This window comes from Nomascus leucogenys, chromosome 12 (assembly GCF_006542625.1).
Source record: "Nomascus leucogenys isolate Asia chromosome 12, Asia_NLE_v1, whole genome shotgun sequence".
NCBI lineage: Eukaryota > Metazoa > Chordata > Mammalia > Primates > Hylobatidae > Nomascus > Nomascus leucogenys.
Window position 1 is genome coordinate 47396209 of NC_044392.1, and position 20403 is coordinate 47416611.

The 20403-nt window shown below is 44.8% G+C and overlaps 1 protein-coding gene across 1 annotated transcript in view; it reads left to right on the plus strand.

Annotated features, from left to right (window-relative positions):
* GATAD2B (GATA zinc finger domain containing 2B) overlaps nucleotides 1–18431 on the plus strand; it is a 119709-nt gene extending 101278 nt beyond the window's left edge. Inside the window, exons 3-11 of the mRNA XM_003259332.3 lie at nucleotides 3663–3792; nucleotides 4472–4603; nucleotides 5245–5376; nucleotides 5874–6044; nucleotides 6829–7144; nucleotides 9934–10136; nucleotides 11240–11350; nucleotides 11523–11640; nucleotides 13059–18431. Coding sequence (XP_003259380.1) covers nucleotides 3663–3792; nucleotides 4472–4603; nucleotides 5245–5376; nucleotides 5874–6044; nucleotides 6829–7144; nucleotides 9934–10136; nucleotides 11240–11350; nucleotides 11523–11640; nucleotides 13059–13192 — 1447 coding nt within the window. The 3' untranslated portion in view covers nucleotides 13193–18431. The remainder of the gene's footprint in view (nucleotides 1–3662; nucleotides 3793–4471; nucleotides 4604–5244; nucleotides 5377–5873; nucleotides 6045–6828; nucleotides 7145–9933; nucleotides 10137–11239; nucleotides 11351–11522; nucleotides 11641–13058) is intronic.
* The last annotated feature ends 1972 nt before the right edge of the window (nucleotides 18432–20403 follow it).

The following is a 20403-nucleotide window of genomic DNA, read 5'->3' on the forward strand; positions in this document are numbered from 1 at the left end:
GAAACCAACACTACTAATGTTTTAGGATTCTAGAGAGACACAGCAGTTCTCTGCTTAGTTGTTTTTACTACTGGGATAAGGATTAGGAGCTTTATAGCTTCTGAGAATATGCCAGACTAAGTCACAAGTGATGTCACAGCAAGTGAGGCTTTTAATAATATCTCTGTAATAGGTAGGAGTTCATACTTAACTACCCCAAATATTGTAAATTATATATATGTTTAGGAAAAGAGCAAAATAATTTCTCTCTTAGAATGTTTAACAAATGAGGCCAGAATCCTAGCTCATTAGTTTTTGAAAATTGAGGAATGAGGCAGGGCATGGTGGCTCATGCCTGTAATCTCAGCACTTTGGGAGGCCAAGGCAGGAGAATCACTTGAGCCTAGAAGTTTAAGACCAGCCTTAGTAACATAGGGGGACCCCTTCTCTACAAAAAATTTAAAAATTAGCTACTCAGGAGGCTGAGGTAGGAGGATCTCTTGGGCCTAGGAGATTGAGACTGCAGTGAGCCACGAATGATTGCACCACTGCACTCCAGCCTGGGTGACAGTGAGACCCTGTCTCAAAAAACAAAAGAAAAAATAAATAAATACAAGAAAAGAGGCTGGATGCGGTGGCTCGTGCCTGAAATCCCAGCTCTTTGGGAGGCTGAGGCGGGCGGATCACGAGGTCAGGAGTTTGAGACCAGTCTGGCCAACATAGTGAAACCCTGTCTCTACTATAAATACAAAAAATTAGCCGGGTGTGATGGTGGGCACATGTAATCCCAGCAACTCAGGAGGCAGGAGAATCACTTAAACCTGAGAGGAGGTTGCAGTGAGCCGAGATTGCACCATTGCCCTCCAGCCCTGGTGACAGTGCAAGACTCCGACTCAAAAGAAAAAAAGAGAGAGACTTTGGCTTTGCCTTATCTGTGCTATCTACCTAATACCGGTGTGTTTATATCTGGCAATAAGATAATCATTTAAAGTTGTTCTCAGATATAACTTCCTGATAAATGGCATACAGTTCCCAAATCTCCATCCAGTAATGTCTCTGTTTGTCTTGGTACTGGGCAGTTCCTAAGCAGTAAGTGGCACTCATTTGAGCAAGGAAGAATTCCTTACCTTAGAAATAATCTGTAATGTATATATGCAGCCAGGACCAGAATAGAAAGAGCTTCTGAATGAAAAGTCTTCCAGATTCCAAAATTACCCATGTTTTATTTTTTATTTATTTTTAATTTTTTTGAGACAGAGTCTTGCTCTGTCACCCAGGCTGGAGTGTAGTGGTGCAATCTCGGCTCATTGCAACCTCCGCCTCCCAGGTTCATGTGATTCTTGTGCTTCAGCCTCCTCAGTAGCTGGGATTACGTACTACCATGCCCGGCTAATTTTTGTATTTTTAGTAGAGACAGGGTTTCTCCATGTTGGCCAGGCTGGTCTCAAACTTTTGGCCTCAAGTGATCTGCGCACCCGAAATGACCCATGTTAATCATAGAGGGGGAGTATAAAGGAATATAGAAATGAGAAGTAAATCACACTTTAAAAATTAATTCAGGCCAGGCACAGTCGCTCACGCCTGTAATCCCAACACTTCGAGAGGCCAAGGCAGGTGGATCACAAGGTCAGGAGTTTGAGACCAGCCTGGCCAAAACGGTGAAACCCTGTCTCTACTAAAAATACAAAAAAAAAATTAGCCAGGCGCAGTGCCGGGTACCTGTAATCCCAGCTACTCGGGAGGCTGAGGCAGGAGAATCACTTGAACCCAGGAGACGGAGGTTCCAGTGAGCCGAGATTGCGCCATTGCACTCCAGCCTGGGCGACAGAGCCAGACTCCAACTCAAAAAAAAGAATGCAGACACTTTATTCAGGCCTGTTACTCCTCATATTTGGGGTTGGAGAATGAAAGGCTCTTTTCTCCCTCTAGTGGCTTCTTTTTCTGTATTTCTACCTTCTCAGCTTGCTGTGTCTGTGGCCAGCAATCTAGACAAATTTAATAGTTCACAAGATAGTCATTCTTATCTTTCTATTCCCCTATTCTATTTCCTTACCTAAGTTTGGTTGATTTTAGCAACTCAGATTTACCCTGTTGAGAAATTGAATGCTTATTCCAGTGATCGGGGTGCCCTGTTCAAAAGGTATCCATGTCCTGGCTGGGCATGGTGGCTCACACCTGTAATTCCAACACTTTGGGTGGCTGAGGCAGCAGGATCACTTGAACCCAGGAATTCAAGACTAGCCTGGGCAGCATAGCAAGAGCCCCACCCCTTACAAAATTCAAAAATTAGCCAGGCACAATGGTGTGCACCTGTAGTCCCAGCTACTCAGGAGGCTGAGGTGGGGGGAATCTCTTGGGGCCAGGAGTTTGAGAATGTAGCAAGCACCACTACACTCCAGCCTGGGCAATAGCGTGAGACCCTGTCTCAAAAAAAAAAAAAAAAAAAAAAACACCATATGCCAACAGTAACTAGGACAAGAAACCCTGAGAAGTGGACAGCTAGTGATCTGTGATCATTAACGGTTTAAGTTGATTGTTTAAGGCCAAAGGGGAGGCCAAGGCGGGAGGGTCGCTTAAGACCAGCTTGGGCAACATAGTAAGACCCTGTCTCTACAAAAAGTACAAAAATTAGCCAGGCGTGGCAGCACATGCCTATAGTCCCAGTTACTCAGGAGGCTGAGGTGGGAGAATCACTTGAGCCCAGGAGGTCAAGGCTGCAGTGAGCTGTGATCGGGCCACTGGACTCCAGCCTGGGTGACAGAGTGGGACCCTGTCTCAAGAGGGAAAAAAGGACCAAAGAACAATTGCCCTTGACCTATATACTCCCAACTACACTGACAATTTCAAGGAAAGTAGGATCTGGGAATGTATCTTTGAAATCAGAGGAGAATTAGAAGATACAGTCATTTGGGAACCTGAGGCAATTAGTTTCCGGAATTCTTGTTACCTAGGTCTTAAGCAGTATGTGCCAATTTTTTTATCATCTTACACAAATAAGCGTGATGCTTTTAAGGCTAACCCCAGAATGACCTAAATGAGAGTTATCTAGTAAATAGGATTAGGAGTAAGAGGAGCCAGTGCGGGAGATTTAGATTTCAAAGTAATTTCTAGACTCTTTTTGAGGTAAGATGCGGGATAAAACTCTGGTAAGCAGCTGCAAGTTCAATATATTTGATTCTGGAGGTTTAACCCTTTTCTGTAAAGCTGTAGACAATATTCTTGGCACTATTCCCTCAAATTATTAATACTTCCTTTTGTGTACTCTTCAGTACCTACTCTTGACAGGATAGACTATTCTTTTTTTTTTTTTTTTTTTTGAGACGGGAGTCTCGCTTTGTTGCTCAGGCTAGAGTGCAGTGGTGCAATCTCGGCTCACTGCAACCTCCGCCTCCCAGGTTCAAGAGGTTCTCCTGCCTCAGCTTCCCGAGTAGCTGGGACTACAGGCACATGCCACCATGCGCAGCTAATTTTTTATTTTTAGTAGAGATGGGGTTTCACCATGTCGGTCAGGCTGGTCCCGAACTCCTGACCCCAGGTGATTCACCCGCCTTGGCCTCCCAAAGTGCTAGGATTACAGGAGTGAGTCACCGCACCCGGGCCCCCTTGGATTTTTAAATTCAGCATAGAAAGAAGTTTTCTTAACTTTTGTTGGAAATAGCTTATTTTTTCCTTTTCTTGTCTAGTGAGCCAGAGCGAGGAAGGCTAACTCCTTCACCAGACATCATTGTTTTGTCTGACAATGAGGCTTCCAGTCCTCGTTCCAGTTCCAGAATGGAAGAAAGACTCAAAGCAGCCAACCTAGAGATGTTTAAGGTAAAAAGAAAGAAAAATTTCTTTCTTCTTGTTATGCTCCTTCTATTTTATTTAATTCCTCAAGAGTCTTAGTTCTGTTTTTTGACTATTTACTCTTTGGATATAAATACCCATTGATGAAAACTTTATAGTAACTCTTGACTTCAAGGCCTTTTAAAAGGAACTATTAGAAGCAAGTGGAGACGATAGTTTGAAAAGCATATATGTAGGCCATTATACTCAATGTTATTTATCTTTGGAAAATGAAAACAAAAGTTCATAATTAAGTCATATAAAGTAAACTCTTGGCTGGAAGGATACCTTCTGCACTCTAACCTAAGTAAATATGAAGGGATTCCTAAGTTTTTATGTGTATCTAGAGGAAATGTGGCTTTAAGAGATTCAGGAACATTATTTTAAAAGAAGACAATGTTTCTCTTTAGTCATTCTTCTTTTTGCCAGAAATCTGGCTGATTAGCATTTATACGTGGTCTCTCCTTTAATTCTGTAAGCATTTCTTTGAGTACCTACTGAATGCCAGGCACTGTGCCAGACCCCAGTGATACAAAGATAATCCTATTGCCACTTCTGCTTCTTGTGGAAGATGAAGGTTTCAGAGCTAAGAAGTAAAGATTGTCTCTTGCAGGAAGGAATTCTGGGTACCTTGCTGCCATAGCTGAAAGTCTTCTTGTTTCCTTAGGGGAAAGGCATTGAGGAACGGCAGCAGCTTATCAAGCAGCTGAGGGATGAGCTACGATTGGAAGAAGCCCGACTGGTCCTGTTAAAGAAACTGAGACAGAGTCAGCTACAGAAAGAGAATGTGGTCCAGAAGGTAATGTGCCCTAGAAATAAGGGACTAAGGGAAAGGAAAGAAAAACTGGTTTGAGAGTAGGTTACCCCAGGTAGGTTCAGTTGGGTGGCTCATTTCTTCTCTGGGTCCATAGTTTTTTAGTCTGTAGTAGTAGTGATTTTTTTTTTTTTTTTTTTAATCTTAGGCCTTAAGAAAACCTTGACTCCCAGCCAGGCGCAGTGGCTCATGCCTGTAATCCCAGCACTTTGGGAGGCCGAGGCGGGTGGATCACGAGGTCAGGAGATCGAGACCATCCTGGCTAACGTGGTGAAACCCCGTCTCTACTAAAAATACAAAAAATTAGCCAAGCGTGGTGGCGGGCGCCTGTAGTCCCAGCTACTCGGGAGGCTGAGGCAGGAGAATAGCGTGAACCCGGGTGGTGGAGCTTGCAGTGAGCTGAGATAGTGCCACCGCACTCCAGCCTGGGCGACAGAGCAAGACTCCGTCTCAAAAAAAAAAAAAAAAAAAACAAAAAAAAACCTTGACTCCCTTCTTCTGGTTTTTCCTCCCGATTGACAAGAACCTCACACTGACCAGGAATTTTTAAAGTCTAGAAATGTACCAGATTTCCACCTCTGATTATTGGCCTTTTCCACAGTCTTATTTTCTCTTCCCTCTCCCAGACTCCAGTTGTACAGAATGCAGCATCTATTGTTCAGCCATCTCCTGCCCATGTGGGACAGCAGGGTCTATCTAAGCTTCCCTCCCGGCCTGGGGCCCAAGGGGTTGAACCTCAAAATTTGAGAACATTACAGGTATGTGACCCATAGTGGGATCTTAGTGTTGGAGGGCCCTGTCTAATCCTGTCTCTGTTTTGGGGCTTTTGTGAAGATTATAGAAGAACCCGGCCATGATAGAGGTGTTATTACTACTGATTGTTCTGTTGGTCCATTACGGCATGATTTAGTCTTCAGTAGAAGGATGAGTAACTTTCATCTTTCCACTGTAGTTTTTCTTGTCTAGAGAATGCTTCCAGCTTCTCTAGAGAAGGGGTAGATAGTTTTCTCTCTAACCCTATAAGATTAGATAGTTTATACCAAAAAAAGCCAAGGACTTCCCAGCCACTAATCAGGGTTTACAATGATGGTAGATTTATCCCATAGACCATTAAATGAAATTACCAAGTCTGGCTGTGTTCCTATGTTTCTACTCAGCTATGTATTATAGGCAGTGTTTTCCCTTTTGCATTTTATGCTGTATTATACACAGCGTACAACCTGTGGTTAGTTCTTTTCCTCTTCTTCCCCTCCAGGGTCACAGTGTCATCCGTTCAGCTACCAATACCACCCTTCCACACATGTTGATGTCTCAACGTGTTATTGCACCAAACCCAGCCCAGCTACAGGGTCAGCGGGGCCCGCCTAAGCCTGGCCTTGTACGCACCACAACACCCAACATGAATCCCGCCATCAATTACCAACCGGTAAGAGAGAGCTGAGCCCTCATGTGGAAACAGAGAAATCCTTTATTTGCTTTGCTTATCGAAAGAGCCATAGGTTTTAAGTTTTTATACATAGATAAACTCTAGGACAAAAATGGTTATTTTGGTAGGGATTTAATTGAGAGCAGTCCCAAAAGTAAAAGCTTTGAGGAATTATATTAAAATAGTAGTGGAGGAGAGAGGTTATACAGCAGAGCAGCAGTAAGCTAAAAATCTGCCTAGAAGAGAGTGATCTAGGGAATAAGAAGCACAAGGATGTGTGACAGAAAGCAAAATCTTTATTTCTCTCTCTCTTTTGTTGTTGTTGTTGTTGTTGTTGTTGTTGTTTTGAGATGGAGTCTCACTCTGTTGCCCAGGCTAGAGTGCAATGGCATGATCTTGGCTCACTGCAACCTCTGCCTCCTGGATTCAAGGAATTTCCAGCTAATTTTTTGTAGAGACAGGGTTTCACCATGTTGGCCAGGCTGGTCTCAAACTCCTGACCTCAAGTGATCTGCCTGCCTCAGCCTCCCAAAGTGCTAAGATTACAGGCGTGAGCGTGAGCCACCACGCTTGGCCTTTATTTCTCTCTTAGCAATTTTAGCTCATGGTCATCATCATTCTCCTTTCCTATGTGTCAGAGTTCTTTTTCAATAAATAAATTGACCACCTCCTATTTTGGAGAAGCTAAGTAGTCCAAACCAGGATCAGTGTCCTCTGCCAAGAACGTAAGAATTGGTCCTTTCTCCTGCATACCATGATTGACCCCATTCTCAATCTATTTCAGCAGTCAAGTTCTTCTGTTCCATGTCAGCGTACAACATCCTCTGCCATCTATATGAACCTTGCCTCTCATATCCAGCCAGGGACGGTGAACAGAGTGTCCTCGCCACTTCCTAGCCCCAGCGCCATGACTGATGCTGCCAACTCACAGGCTGCAGCCAAATTGGCTCTTCGCAAACAGCTGGAAAAGACACTTCTGGAGATCCCACCCCCTAAACCTCCTGCTCCCTTACTTCACTTCTTGCCTAGTGCAGCCAATAGCGAGTTCATCTACATGGTAGGCTTGGAAGAAGTCGTACAGAGTGTCATTGACAGCCAAGGTAAGGCTATATCTTCTAATCAATCTATTTAAGCAAGTGGTTGCCAAGCCTGATTGACATAGGCAGAGTATCAGAGGGTACCGTACAATATTAAATAACTTCTCCTTTCTGTTACCAAACCACCTCCCTCCCTTCTTTACAGGCTGTTTGGGAGCAACATGTTAGAAGCGGAGTGTGTGTGTATGTGTGTGTGTTTGTTTTTTGTTTGAGATGCAGTCTCGCTCTGTTGCCCAGGCTGGAGTGCAGTGGCACAATTTCAGCTCACTGCAACCTCTGCCTCCTGAGTTCAAGCAGTTCTCCTGCCTCAGCCTCCCACATAGCTGGGACTACAGACACGTGCCACCACACCCAGTTAATTTTTGTATTTTTAGTAGAGACGGGGTTTCATCATGTTGGCCAGGCTGGTCTCGAACTCCTGACATCAGGTGATCTGCCCACCTCGGCTTCCTAAAGTGCTAGGATTACAGGCATGAGCCACCACACCCGGCTAGCCGACCGAGGCCTGCCTGTCTGTCTGTCTGTCTGTCTGTCTATCTATCTTTCAGCTTGTTTTTTTTTTCCCTTCGGCAGGTCAGCTATCATTGAGGCTTGATATTTTTATTTGTATTTTATCTATCTTGTGTGTTTTTTGTAGGACAGTAAGTTCTCACTTAACATCATCAATAGTTTCTTAGAAACTGTGACTTTAAGTGAAACAACTACAGTGAAGGGGGTCCTCAAATAACATCATTTTATTATAACATTGTTAAGAAAAAAAGATTGTTTTTGTTGTATGTTGTTTCACTTAAATCATAGTCTCTGAGAACCTGTCAACAACATTGAGGACTGACTGTATTTTGTTTAGTTCTTTTAAATGGTGGCTAGCATGATGCTTGCATAATTTGATAAATAGAACTTCTTTCGCTTTTTTCTTTTTTTTTTTTCTTTTTTTTTTTGTTTGTTTTTTTTGAGACAGGGTCTGACCCTGTCGTCTAGGCTTGAGTGCAGTGGTGTGATCTCAGTTCTCTGCAGCCTTGACCTCCCGGGCTCAAGCCATCCTCCCATTTCAGCCTCCTGAGTAACTGGGACCACTGGTATGCACCACCATGCCAGTTTTTTTCTTTGTTGGGTTTTTTTTTTTTTTTTTTTTTTTTTGAGACAGTCTTACTCTGTCACCCAGGCTGGAGTGCAGTGGCATGATCTTAGCTGGCTTACTACCTCTGCCTCTCGGTTTCAAGCAATTCTTTTTTTTTTTTTTTTTTTTCAGATGGAATCTTGCTCTGTTGCCCAGGCTAGAGAGTGCAATGGCATGATCTCAGCTCACTGCAACCTCCACCTCCTGGGTTCAAGCAATATTCCTGCCTCAGCCTCCTGAGTAGCTGGGATTACAGGTGCCTGCCACCATGCCTGGCTAATTTTTGTGTTTTTAGTAGAGATGGGGTTTCACAATGTTGGTCAGGCTGGTCTCGAACTCCTGACCTCAGGTGATCCACCTGCCTCGGCTTCCCAAAGTGCTGTGGTTACAGGCATGAGCCCCTGTGCCCGGCCCAAGCAATTCTTTTGCCTCAGCTTCCAAAGTAGCTGGAATTACAGATGTGTGCCATCACACCTAGCTAATTTTTTCTGTTTTTAGTAGAGATAGGGTTTTGCTATGTGGGCCAGGCTGGTCTCAAACTCCTGGCCTCAAGTGATCTGCCTGCCTCAGCCTCCCAAAGTGTTGGGATTACAGGTGTGAGCCACCATGCCTGGCCTGGAACTTCTATTTTTAATGTCAGTGTTTTTGCAACATTGTACTGAATTACTGTATTTAGTCTTTGACCTGTGAATGCTTACAGTTGAGAAACTAGACACACTTACATAGATAACTAAGAAAGACCATATAAAAAGCTGTAAACCAATACTAAACCATATTATAGAGTATTAACAACATACAGTCCAGACTAACAGAAGTTATTAAACTTGAATTTCTAAACATGTAGACTTCTGGGAAAGCCTGCCAGTAAAGGAAAGTGCCCAGAGGAGTCAGTATTAGCTATAAATAGATCACAAAGTGAATAATTCAGACACTGATAACTATTTAATACTATAAATGTATATGACAGGGATAAGTACCGTCTTTGGTAAGGAGATATTAAGAAGCAAAAGTATCGGTTGAGTTAGAGTCCTTCGACTTTGAATTGACACAGTATTTTCTTCTCAGTGTGATACAGTAGAAAATCAGGAAACATCCCAGCTTTATCAGTTAGAAGCTACCTTTGTTGTTGTTGTTGTTGTTGTTGTTGTTTGAGACTGAGTCTTGTTCTGTTGCCCAGGCTGGAGTGCACTGGCGCAATTTCGGCTCACTGCAACCTGTACCTCCCAGGTTCAAGCGATTCTCCTGCCTCAGCCTCCTGAGTAGCTGGGATTACAGGCGTGTGCCACCACACCTGCCTAATTTTTTTGTATTTTTAGTAGAGACGGGTTTTCACCATGTTGGTCAGGCTGGTCTTGAACTCTTGACCTCGTTAGCCATCTACCTCAGCCTCCCAAAGTGCTGGGATTGTAGGCGTGAGCCACCGCACCCAGCCAGAAGCTACATTTCTTCGACTTCTTTCCTCATTTGTAAATGAGGATGGTACTGTCTGAATTCCCTAAAGTGATGCTGTTACAATCAGATGAAATAAAAGTATTTTGTAAATTATAGAATATCCTTTTTGTAAAGTCTCTTTCTTTAATTCAACAGAATAAACTCCTGGAAAAGATCTGTTTGATTAAGAGAAGCACAGGAGATAGGAAATGTAAAGCCACTGACTATTTTTGTTGGTATCTAGGCAAAAGCTGTGCCTCACTTCTGCGGGTTGAACCCTTTGTATGTGCCCAGTGCCGCACAGATTTCACCCCTCACTGGAAGCAAGAAAAGAATGGTAAGATTCTATGTGAGCAGTGTATGACCTCCAACCAGAAGAAGGCTCTAAAAGCTGAACACACCAACCGGCTGAAAAATGCATTTGTGAAAGCCCTACAGCAGGAACAGGTAAGAATTCTGACTGCTCACTGGCCACCTATCCCAGTTTGTTTTTTCCAAAGGGTCGTGCCTTCTAGTTTGCAGGAGTGGTTCATGTGATCCCTACAGGTCCAGAGGTTCCCTTTTTGTCTCCTTATCATTCTGTCCTATTTCCATTTGAGCGAGTATTCTGATTAAGAACATGGTAAAATATAATGGCTGAGGTTAACAAAGGGACAGAAAGCTTGGGGCTCTTGGCTTTTCATAGCACTCTATTCTCATCTTCATTTTCTCCTAAAACAAATAATAGATTTTGGTGGGAGGAATTTATATTTGTACTATAAATTTCTTTGAAACAGTTATTTGCAGTGCGTGTTTGACAAGAAATGACAAAGGAAAGAGTGAATTATGAAGTAGCCCAGAGAAGAGTAGTGGTTCTAGAGTATGCGAACATCTCATGTAGCAGTTATAGGATGAGAATATCTTAGAGAGGGAAAAATATGTTGGGAAACTCAGATCCTTTTCTTCCTATTTCCCACTCCACCCATCAGACTCCCTTGTTTGAGTAGCATCCTGGACTTTTTGGAAGATCGGGTAGGCAGGAGTCAAAAATAAAACCCCATTTATGCTCTAGGACTGGTGATAAAAAATAAATAAAAATTTTTAGAAAGAGAAAAGAAAAAGTGATAAAATAAAACCCCAGTAATTCATCAGCCTTAATTATATCAGTTGGTTCATCACCTCCAGCCAACTTCTTAGAGCCAGCTTTCCTGGAGAAAGAGAGGAGGATCCCTTGATCAATGAAGCAAGTTAGCTGCTTATACCCAGAAATCTCAGTGTACCACCCCCACCAAACTCTTTTGCCTTTTCCATATTCCACCAACTAGCCAACAACATTAGAGGTAAGAACACCTCTAGGTTTTCTGGTTAGGAAATTGGGTGGGCCAGGTGCAGTGATTCATGCCTGTAATCCCAGCACTTTGGGGAGGCAAAGGTGAGAGGATTGCTTGAGCCCAGGAGTGCAAGACCAGCCTGGGCAACAAAGTCAGATTGTGTCTCTGTTTAAAAAAAAAAAAAAAAAAGGAAATTGGGTGCTGTCCTGCTTAACCACCTGATCTGATGACTCCCAACAGGAAATTGAACAGCGATTACAGCAGCAGGCAGCCCTCTCCCCCACTACGGCTCCAGCTGTGTCCAGTGTCAGTAAACAAGAGACCATCATGAGACATCATACGCTTCGGCAGGTAAGGAACTTTTGCCTGATCCTGATTTCTTTAGAAGATTTATCAGCCATTTATCACAATTTGTCCTTTCTATTGTGGGAAATCATAGTAGTCTTCTGTACTCCCTTATCTTTGCCGTCACTTAACATTCTATCACAGCAAAGTTGTATCCACTGTCTCCTCATCATTGCAGGCTCCACAGCCCCAGAGCAGCCTCCAGCGTGGCATACCCACATCTGCCCGCTCCATGCTTTCAAACTTTGCACAGGCACCCCAGTTGTCTGTGCCAGGTGGCCTCCTTGGTATGCCAGGTAAGAAGGATTAATCTGAAAATGTTTCTCATGGGTCAACTGTTAGTATACAGTTCTGTAGCAGCCCCTTTAGGGGAATTGCTCCTTCCTTTACTTTCTGTTCTTTCTTTAGGGCATACACCCTCACTCTTCTGTTATTCAGCAAATGTTTGCTAAATTCATATTAAGTGCCACCCACAGTGCACTAGGGTTTTGGTAGTGAAAATGACCCAGATCCTACCATTATAAATTTAACTTTTAATATCCCTTCAGTAGACATGTGGTTATTGATCTCTTTTGGCCAGGACAGCAGGGTTAACTGTTCTGTTTGAATGATCCACGGATGCTTCTCCACAATCTGCAGCCTCAAAATCAAAGCTGATTTAATGGTTCTATCTCTCTGTCTTATTCGTCTTCCTCTCACCACTGTTTCACTTGTCTCTCCTATACCATCAGAAGCGTGTTCATTATTCTTGGTAGGACCGAAATTTCAGGAAGTCCCCTTTTCCTAAAGCTTAGGAATATGAGTGGGGATTGAAATAAAGTTGCTGTGCAGGGCGCGGTGGCTCACACCTGTAATCCCAGCGCTTTGAGAGGCCGAGGCAGGCGGATCACGAGATCAGGAGTTCAAGACCAGCCTGGCCAACATGGTGAAACCCTGTCTCTCTACTAAAAATACAAAAAATTGGCTGGGTGTGGTGGCTCATGCCTGTAATCCCAGCACTTTGGGAGGCCAAAGCAAGTGGATCACCTGAGGCCAGGAGTTCAAGACCACCCTGGCCAGCGTGATGAAACCCACTGAAAATACAAAAAATTAGCCCGGTGTGGTGGCGGGTGCCTGTAATCCCAGCTACTCAGGAGGCTGAGGCAGGAGAATCGCTTGAACTTGGGAGGTGGAGGTTGCAGTGAGCTGAGATTGCGCCACTGCACTCCAGCCTGGGCAACAAGAGCGAAATTCTGTCTCAAATAAATAAACAACCAAACAAAATTAATTGGCTGGGTGCAGTGGGTCATGCCTGTAATCCCAGCACTTTGGGAGGCTGAGGCCATTGGATCATTTGAGGTCAGGAGTTCAAGACTAGCCTGGCCAACATGGTGAAACCCCATCTCTACTAAAAATACAAAAAATAGCCGGGCAATAGTGGCACACACCTATAATTCCAGCTACTCTGGAGGCTGAGGCAGGAGAATTGCTTGAGTCTGGGAGGCAGAGGTGAGCCAAGATCACACCACTGCACTCCAGCCTGGGTGACAGAACGAGACTGCGTCTCAAAAAAGAAAAAGAAAATTGCTGTTGAAATAAAGCTAACCAAGTGTGGCCAGATACTGGTAAATTCTGCTTCCTTTCCATCTCCAACTCTGCAGCCCGAGGGTAGAGTGGAAGGGAATGTTATTTCCTCTTTTAATACCTGCCCTCCACTTTTGTCTCCTGGGTCCAGGTGTCAACATTGCATACTTGAATACTGGCATCGGAGGACACAAAGGCCCCAGTTTGGCAGACCGACAGCGTGAATACCTTTTAGACATGATCCCTCCCCGGTCTATATCGCAGTCCATCAGTGGACAGAAATAACGCCTGTTCCACTTGTACTGCCCCATCCTTGAATCCTTTATCCCTTTCCTCTTTCATTCCCCCAACTTCTGTCGCATGCAGTGCCTGTACTGGTGCCTACCATACACGGAAAGCAAAACAGAAAAACAGAAGACAAAAAATAGAAATCAGCAAGAAAACACACGCCCTGCCCTGCCATCTCCCCTTTATTGCACACTGCTGCGATCTGTTCTTCTGCCGCTCTGTCTTCTCTCTTCAATTTTCTTTAACAGTGAGGTGGATCTTTACCTCTGACAGAGGTCAGAATGAGGTCCTGGGGAGAATCTAAGCCCTCCGATGTGTGTTTCTAAAGTTGTTTTATGCTATAATTATTACCATTTTTAATGATGTTGTGTGTCCTCCCTTTGTTCAGTGGACGGTTAAACCTTCCCCCACTCAACCAATCTTTTTCTTTTTCCTTTTCTTCCTTTCTTTTTTTTTTGTAAACACAAATGACATTCAGTTCAGTGATACAAGCACTGCAGATTGCAGTAGGGGTCCCAGCTGCCAAGTAGGACATGACTAGGAGTGTTAGGGGCAGAAGTTTTGAATGCACTTAACTGGAAGAGGGCGTGGGGTGGGGGGTATCGAACAAGGATGAATAGCACCCCACCTGTGGGTGTTTGGGGGCTGGACAATTTGGGTGGCAGTGTTTAGTACTGAAGTTGGGCTCTAAGAATGAGGGGAAAGAGCCTGGAGGGAGGAACTTTAAAACTCAGCCACTCTGGAATTTACCCATAGAAGACAGGGAGAAAGAGGTATGAAGATGGGCTCAATTATGAGCCAGGGAGGATTGAAACTAGGTCCTGCCTTTCTGTATCTTGGGGAAATAAGACCGATCTCCTGACCCAGTGGGAACACGGAAGTTTATTCCAGGCCAACCAGCCCAAAATTATTTCATCTTGTATTCTTTGTAAAATTCTCCCTCACCCCACCCTGCTTTTAAAAATTCTAATCTATCCCCTAACCGTAGCCCCATCTATAATACAGAGGAACGGCTATTCCAAGGCTGTTTGCTGGGTGTCCCACAAGTTGGATGGACATAAATGAGTCAAGTGACAACAGGAGGAAATAGAGGAAAGAAGGGATTTCTCTTCAACAGTTGAGATTCTCATATTTGCCTATTCTTTCACCCTCTGAGTGCCAGGAGATGAGAGGCTGGGGGTACACAATCAGGTTGGAGTCCTGTCCTTACTCTGCTGCACCAGCTGCAGAACCAACTGCTCAAAGCCAAACAGCTCATGGCAAAACCAGCTTAGGACCTCTGCTGTACAAATAGTTGTTCCTGCCCCCAGAATGATATTAATTTTGCCTTTTTTTTTTTTTTTTTAAGCGCTACTAATGTAGAGAATGAATTGAATTGTGCAATGTTGCTGTTCTGGGGATTGGGGAGATTGGCATCCCATTTGCCCACACTGTGGGAAAAGGGAGTGGACCAGGCTGTTTTTGAAGTAAGGGAAGCCCCTTAAAGGTACGGGTTTCTGCTCTTCTCATAGTGTACACCCACCTGCCTCTCTGGCTCCAGAAGCTGCCAGAGTGCACTGGGGGGAATGTTCTCAGCAGATAAGAATGAGGAGAAGTTTAATATTTTGCCCTTGAAAGTCACCTGAGGAAGTTTCCCCACTTTTATTTTTTTAAATTAAGTAATTTTTTTAAAGAAGGCACTTTTAAAATTAACACACACATGAACTGCACATCTTCCCCATAAAATTTGGAGGTGGGGTGGGAGAAAGAGCTAAAATCAGGCTCATTTCCCCTACTCTGGCCTCTACTCCCCACACCCCAGTGCCACTGTGGGTGACTATACTGGCCCTACGGGCCTTCCTGGCTTTTTTCTTTCCCCTCTTCCCCCAAATTCATTGAGCACTTAAAGGAGCAGAGATGCAGCCAGTGTCTGGGCTCCCCCAGTGGTGAAATGATCTGGAAGCTAGATGCTAGTAACAGGTAGTGATTGGGTCTTTTTGAGTATTTTTCTGGGGAATGTGGTACCCCTGACTGTAAGTGGTGGTGGGGGGGGGGGTTAATGGAACTGGGTCTGGGATTATTTTAAAATTATATATATATATATAAAGATATATTCTTACATCTTTTCTTTGCCCTCTGTGCTTTGAAAGCACTGGATAAATTGTTTGGTTTTGCTTTTCTCTCTTCCACAAAATTGGAAGCTTTTTTTAAAAATATTTTCCCTACAAGTCATCTTGCCTTGTGGCATGTCTGTCTAGCCTCTTCCTCCCTCCCTCATGATGAAGTGCCATTTCTGTTACGTCTCCCTCTCCCCAAGCTCAGAGGTGCTCAGAGGTACGAGATGCCCAAGTTTGTCAGTTGAGATTAAAAGTAAGGAACAGAGAATGTGCAATACCGTCTGGCTGGGGGCCGTCCCTGCCCTGCCCTGAGCTGAGTCCTTTCCCTGGGAGCCAGGCCACCTTAGAATGGGGTTTGGAAGTAAGACATGTAGAGTTGGGGAATCATGGAGAAGGAAAGCCTATAGTCGAGTGCCTGCTTAGGTGCTGAGGCCATAGGGGAGATGGTGGAATCTTCCCTGTTTTTATCCCCTCAGGGTCAGTTACATAGAAGCTGCTTCTTAACTAGTATAGCTCGGTGACCCTTTGTTCAACCGCTGAGGTTTGATTTCTTACCCTTTCTTCTCCCCATTTTCATACTCTTCCCAGGGATTAGTGATGGAGGTGAGGTCTCCCTAATCATGGTAAAGTATTAACCTTCCACCTCCTCCCTTCCCTCCTCCTTCCTCATCCTTCTGTCTTCCTCAGTTCTCTCTTTTTCATCACTGATTGCCTTGTGTCCCTCAAAGTCTACTTGTTACTATCCATCTCCAGGCTCTGGGCCGTGTAGACACTAAACCTCATGCCCTAAGGACAGGAGGAAAGACCATCTGTTTGGAGCATTATTAGTAGAGTGAGGATCCCACCAGTTCTGCCTGGCTTCCTCCATCCCCAGAGGCACTAAAAGCAGTATTTTAATGTTGGTGTCTTACTCCCTAGAAGCCTGAAATGGGTGGAATAGCAGTAAGGCTTGGGTAAAACTGGGGGACAGAGGTTCTTATTTGTCGATTTTACTTTATAATTTGACCACAGCATCTGGACTCCCTCTATCCCTGGAATAAGTATTTTTCCCACATTTTTGGATATATGTATGGTAGACAATTTTTTTTTAAGACACAGAGATAAATGTTTTCCTGCTTTGGTTACCTTTCCTTTCCCCTTTAAAAGGAATTAGCTATAGAACTGCTTTGTAAAGATGCTTCTTGATATTTTACTTTTGTTCCTTTTCCCTAATCATTCCCTTTTCTCCCCACTCCTCCAGAAGGCATAACCCTTCTCTCCACACCCCCTACCCGCACCCCAGTCCTAGGCTCCCATCCTTTCCATCAAGACCTTCATTAGCTTATGATATTTGCTGCCGAGATGTTATAACAAGGACTCATTCATGTATATAAGCTATTTCTTGATCCATTTAAAAGGAATTGTACATTGTGTAGAAAAAAAAAAAAAAACCTGAAAAAGAGAAAAAAAAGCCCTAGCCATGGATATTGTGAAACTGTGTTATGTCATTTTGTAATGTGCCCGTTTGTGTATGATCCGTGCAAAAGGGTTTCTGGGGAAGGGGAGGGGGTAGGGAGGCAGGGCTGTGGAGGGTGGGTAGGGGAGTGGGCCGGGCCCAGCACACTGAGACTGGCAGCTGCTCCAACCCCATCCCTCCTTAGAGATGCCACCTCCCCCACCACCCACCCCTAATTTGTGCCTTGCCTCCCCACCCTGGAGTAGTCCCTCCGGGTCACCAGCACTGCCTTGGCAGAGCCCACTCCCTACCCTAACCTGCCCACCCTCCCTATCCCCCAGCATTAGGTTGATACTGTGGGGAAGTGCTGGGGGCTGGGAGGTAGCCGAGGAATGGGGCAGTTCCCGGGGGCATCGAAACCAAGTATTATTATGAATTGTAATTGTATTTGCACTGTTTTTTTCCTCTGATTGCATCAGCATATATACAATATACCTATATAACAAAATTCAGTGTCAAGCTTTCTTATGCAAGGGATTTCCCCCACCCCACCTCCTCAAAAAAGAAAGAACCTAGTCTTATGGGCCTTTGAGGGTGGATTGTCAGGGGATGATAGAAAGGATTTTAATAAGTCATCCTGAGGAAATTTCACCTAGTGAGAGCCACATCCATTTGCACAGCCTTAGGCTGCATGAACCGAGGTGAGGCTTAGCTCCTGTGAAAGCCTTGACCTCCTGGTCCAGGGCTGTGTAGAGTAAAAAGAACCACCAACACAAAAGGGGTTCAGGGGGCTACAATCTGGAGACCTGGGGTCTCCTACTAACTTGCTATATGATCTGTGGTAGAGTTAATTTTCTGGGTCTCAATTTTATTATCTGTGAAGTGAAGAGGGAGATCATCTGGCCACCAAGTTTAAAATTCTATACTACTCTCCTCACCTGCCAAAACCAAAAAACAACTTGAGGTGAGGAAAGTGTTGGGCCCAGAAACCAGGGAGGAACTGAAAGTGACTCACGTTGAAGTGGTTATGTGTATGACAATGCTCTTGGAGAACTGCCAGTCCTCTATGGTTACGCTTGATTTGGGAGAGGCAGCAGAGTCATGTCCAGGGCGTTAGACCAGTGACATCTTTGCCTTTATGCCTCTAGTCATCTGAGGGCAGGGACTAGGCCTCAAGCCCCATCTCACAGCCAACCACAGAGCCCTTAAGGGTGGTTGACAATTGAATGCCCCAGGTTGGTGCTCTAGTTATTTACTCCCTTTGTGAGCTACAGGAAGTGTAACTTTTCCGCCATCTTGGTGATAAAATAGGAGAGCGCAGACACAGCCCACATTTTGTCTCCTTTCCTCAGATTTCATCTGAACCCCCCTAAAGGCAGCTGTTTCAGTCTGTCTCCTTCAGGGGCCCAATTTCCCCACAGCCTGGGCTGAGTACTCCTACTCTCTTCTTTAGGTTCTGGGCTGTTAAAGCCTGGAGAGGGTACAGGGTGATGGGTGAAGCCCTGGTGAAGGTGGAAGGATAGATTGGGGTTGGGGGGTGGGGAGCAGGGAGGTGGGATGGGGAATGGCCTTCCCTGAATAGGGTGGGTGGGAGGGGAACAAGACCCTTTTGCACAACTCTCTTTAAGTTTCCTTTATTTCTTTTTTAACTCATTCTGATTTTCTGCATTGTGTTTGGGAAATAAAATGAAAAAACTACGACCAATAGAAACTGGTTTTCAAAAAGGCAAATACACTCCCATCTGTTTCAGATGCTGCTGAGCATTTCAGCAGTGACAGATTCAAATAATAAGCTAATTTTTGGAGAAAGGATTAAAAGAAAAAACTTTGTAATATTTATCACTTGCAAGCTATGTTTAATAAAGAAAGGAATGGTTTCTAAACTTTCCTGTGGCTTGTGCTTTAGTTATGGGGCTGGGGGTGGCAGTTTGGCGGGAGAATTTTCAGGGTAACTGGGAGATGAGCTATGGCTGTCTTCCCTAGTCAGTCCAGCCATGGACTGAGTACCTTTGGTTTGTATCCTTCTCTTTGATTGTGATGATTATTTAAAGCCCTGACCTACTTCTGTGTTCTTGTTCCCCTCCAACTCTAGCTGGAGCCAGTGTTCTGGAAGCCACCAACCCCACTTTAGTTATCTGATGACTGTGGGTCTAATGGTATCATGGGGAGGGGGCTGGGTCTCCATTCTCTCCTAGGGAAAGGTGTCCCCTAGCAGTCGTTGGCCCTTCCCACCACACTGCTCTGGTCTCTAGTGACAGAATCCTTTAGCCAGGCACAGTGCCGCATGCCTATAGCTACTCAGGAGGCTAAGGCAGGAGGATCATTTGAGCCAGATCAGCCTGGGCAATGTAGTGAGACCCCATCTCTGTAAAAGAAAATAAATTATCTTTTGTAACATGCTTGTTCCTCTAGTCGGTTGCCTTATTTACCATCAGGGGCTCACATTGCTCTTTTCTAGTAAACTACCGAATATAGTTCTTTAACAATCTGAATGCAGCATCCCCTGAAAGATCTGGAACTGCACTTTCTCACCATCTCATCACTCCCCTCCTCCAAGTTTTCCTTTCAGCCCAAAACATTAACCAGATCCTAATTTATTTTTTCTGTTTTGATTATTTATTTCCAACAAAGCAGTTAGACCAGGCCCAACCAGAGAAGAGGATGTCATTTCCTCAAGGACTTGATGTTTGGGGCTATTCTTAGCCCTCTTGCTCCTCAGCCGCGTTTTTTAGTTACAGCTGCTGCTGTGCCTTGTGCAGAGGGCACTATTGTGGAGGGCCAAAGCCCAGCCTTTCTGGAGTCTTGTCACTGGTACTAGCATTACTCTATAAGAGCACAGGAGACAGGTTTGGGGTCCTCTAAGCCATGGGCTTTCCTTCCCCCAAGACCCTTCCCTTTTTGGCACAATACTGGGCAGCCTTGGAGAGAGAGTGATTGAGGGAGTGGCTGGGGCTTTGGCTTTAGAGCATGGCAGAGCTGGATGAGGGACTATGGTGCCCTGGATGCCATAGGCTGGTAGAGGGAGAAGTGGGAAAGAGGTGCTCTTTGGACCCCAAGAGTTGAGGGAGGGGAGATGGGGAGTGCTCCCCAGCCTCTGTGCTCATTCTACAGGCGATTCAAGACTGCCAAAACCCTGACTCAAACTAATCTCTTTAAAAAATAGAAATCAAATGGGTAAGGAGGCCCCCCTGAGGAGGAGCCAGTGCTTTGGATCTGGGAAGGGGGAAATGGGTATTTGGTTGCTCAGAGAAGCTCATATGAGCTCAGATATTTAAGACTCATGTTGTAGGGAGAAGGGGGGCAAGAAACTCAGCACCCCCTTTGCCCACCTGCCCACTCGGACCACAAGGAATGCAGGTCGCCTGTCCCTGGGCAGAGCTCAGCTTGGGCACGAGGAGACAGAGACAGATTTTAGACTGGAGGGCTTCAGGTTGTGAGATGGAGGTGATGACAGAGCCTCTTCCCCTGCCCCTACTTTGTGGGGAACCCTTAAAGCTATGTGTCTTTGGGCAAGTTCATATCTGGATCAAGAAGAGGTGAATATATTGGATGGGGTTATGAGGCAGGAGTAACTGGGTTGGGGGTAACTCCCAGCTGGGCTTGGTTTAGTTTGAGGTTATTTGGTGTGTTGGGGGAAGAGATGCAGATTCTCCCATTTCTTGAGGAACAGAGAAACC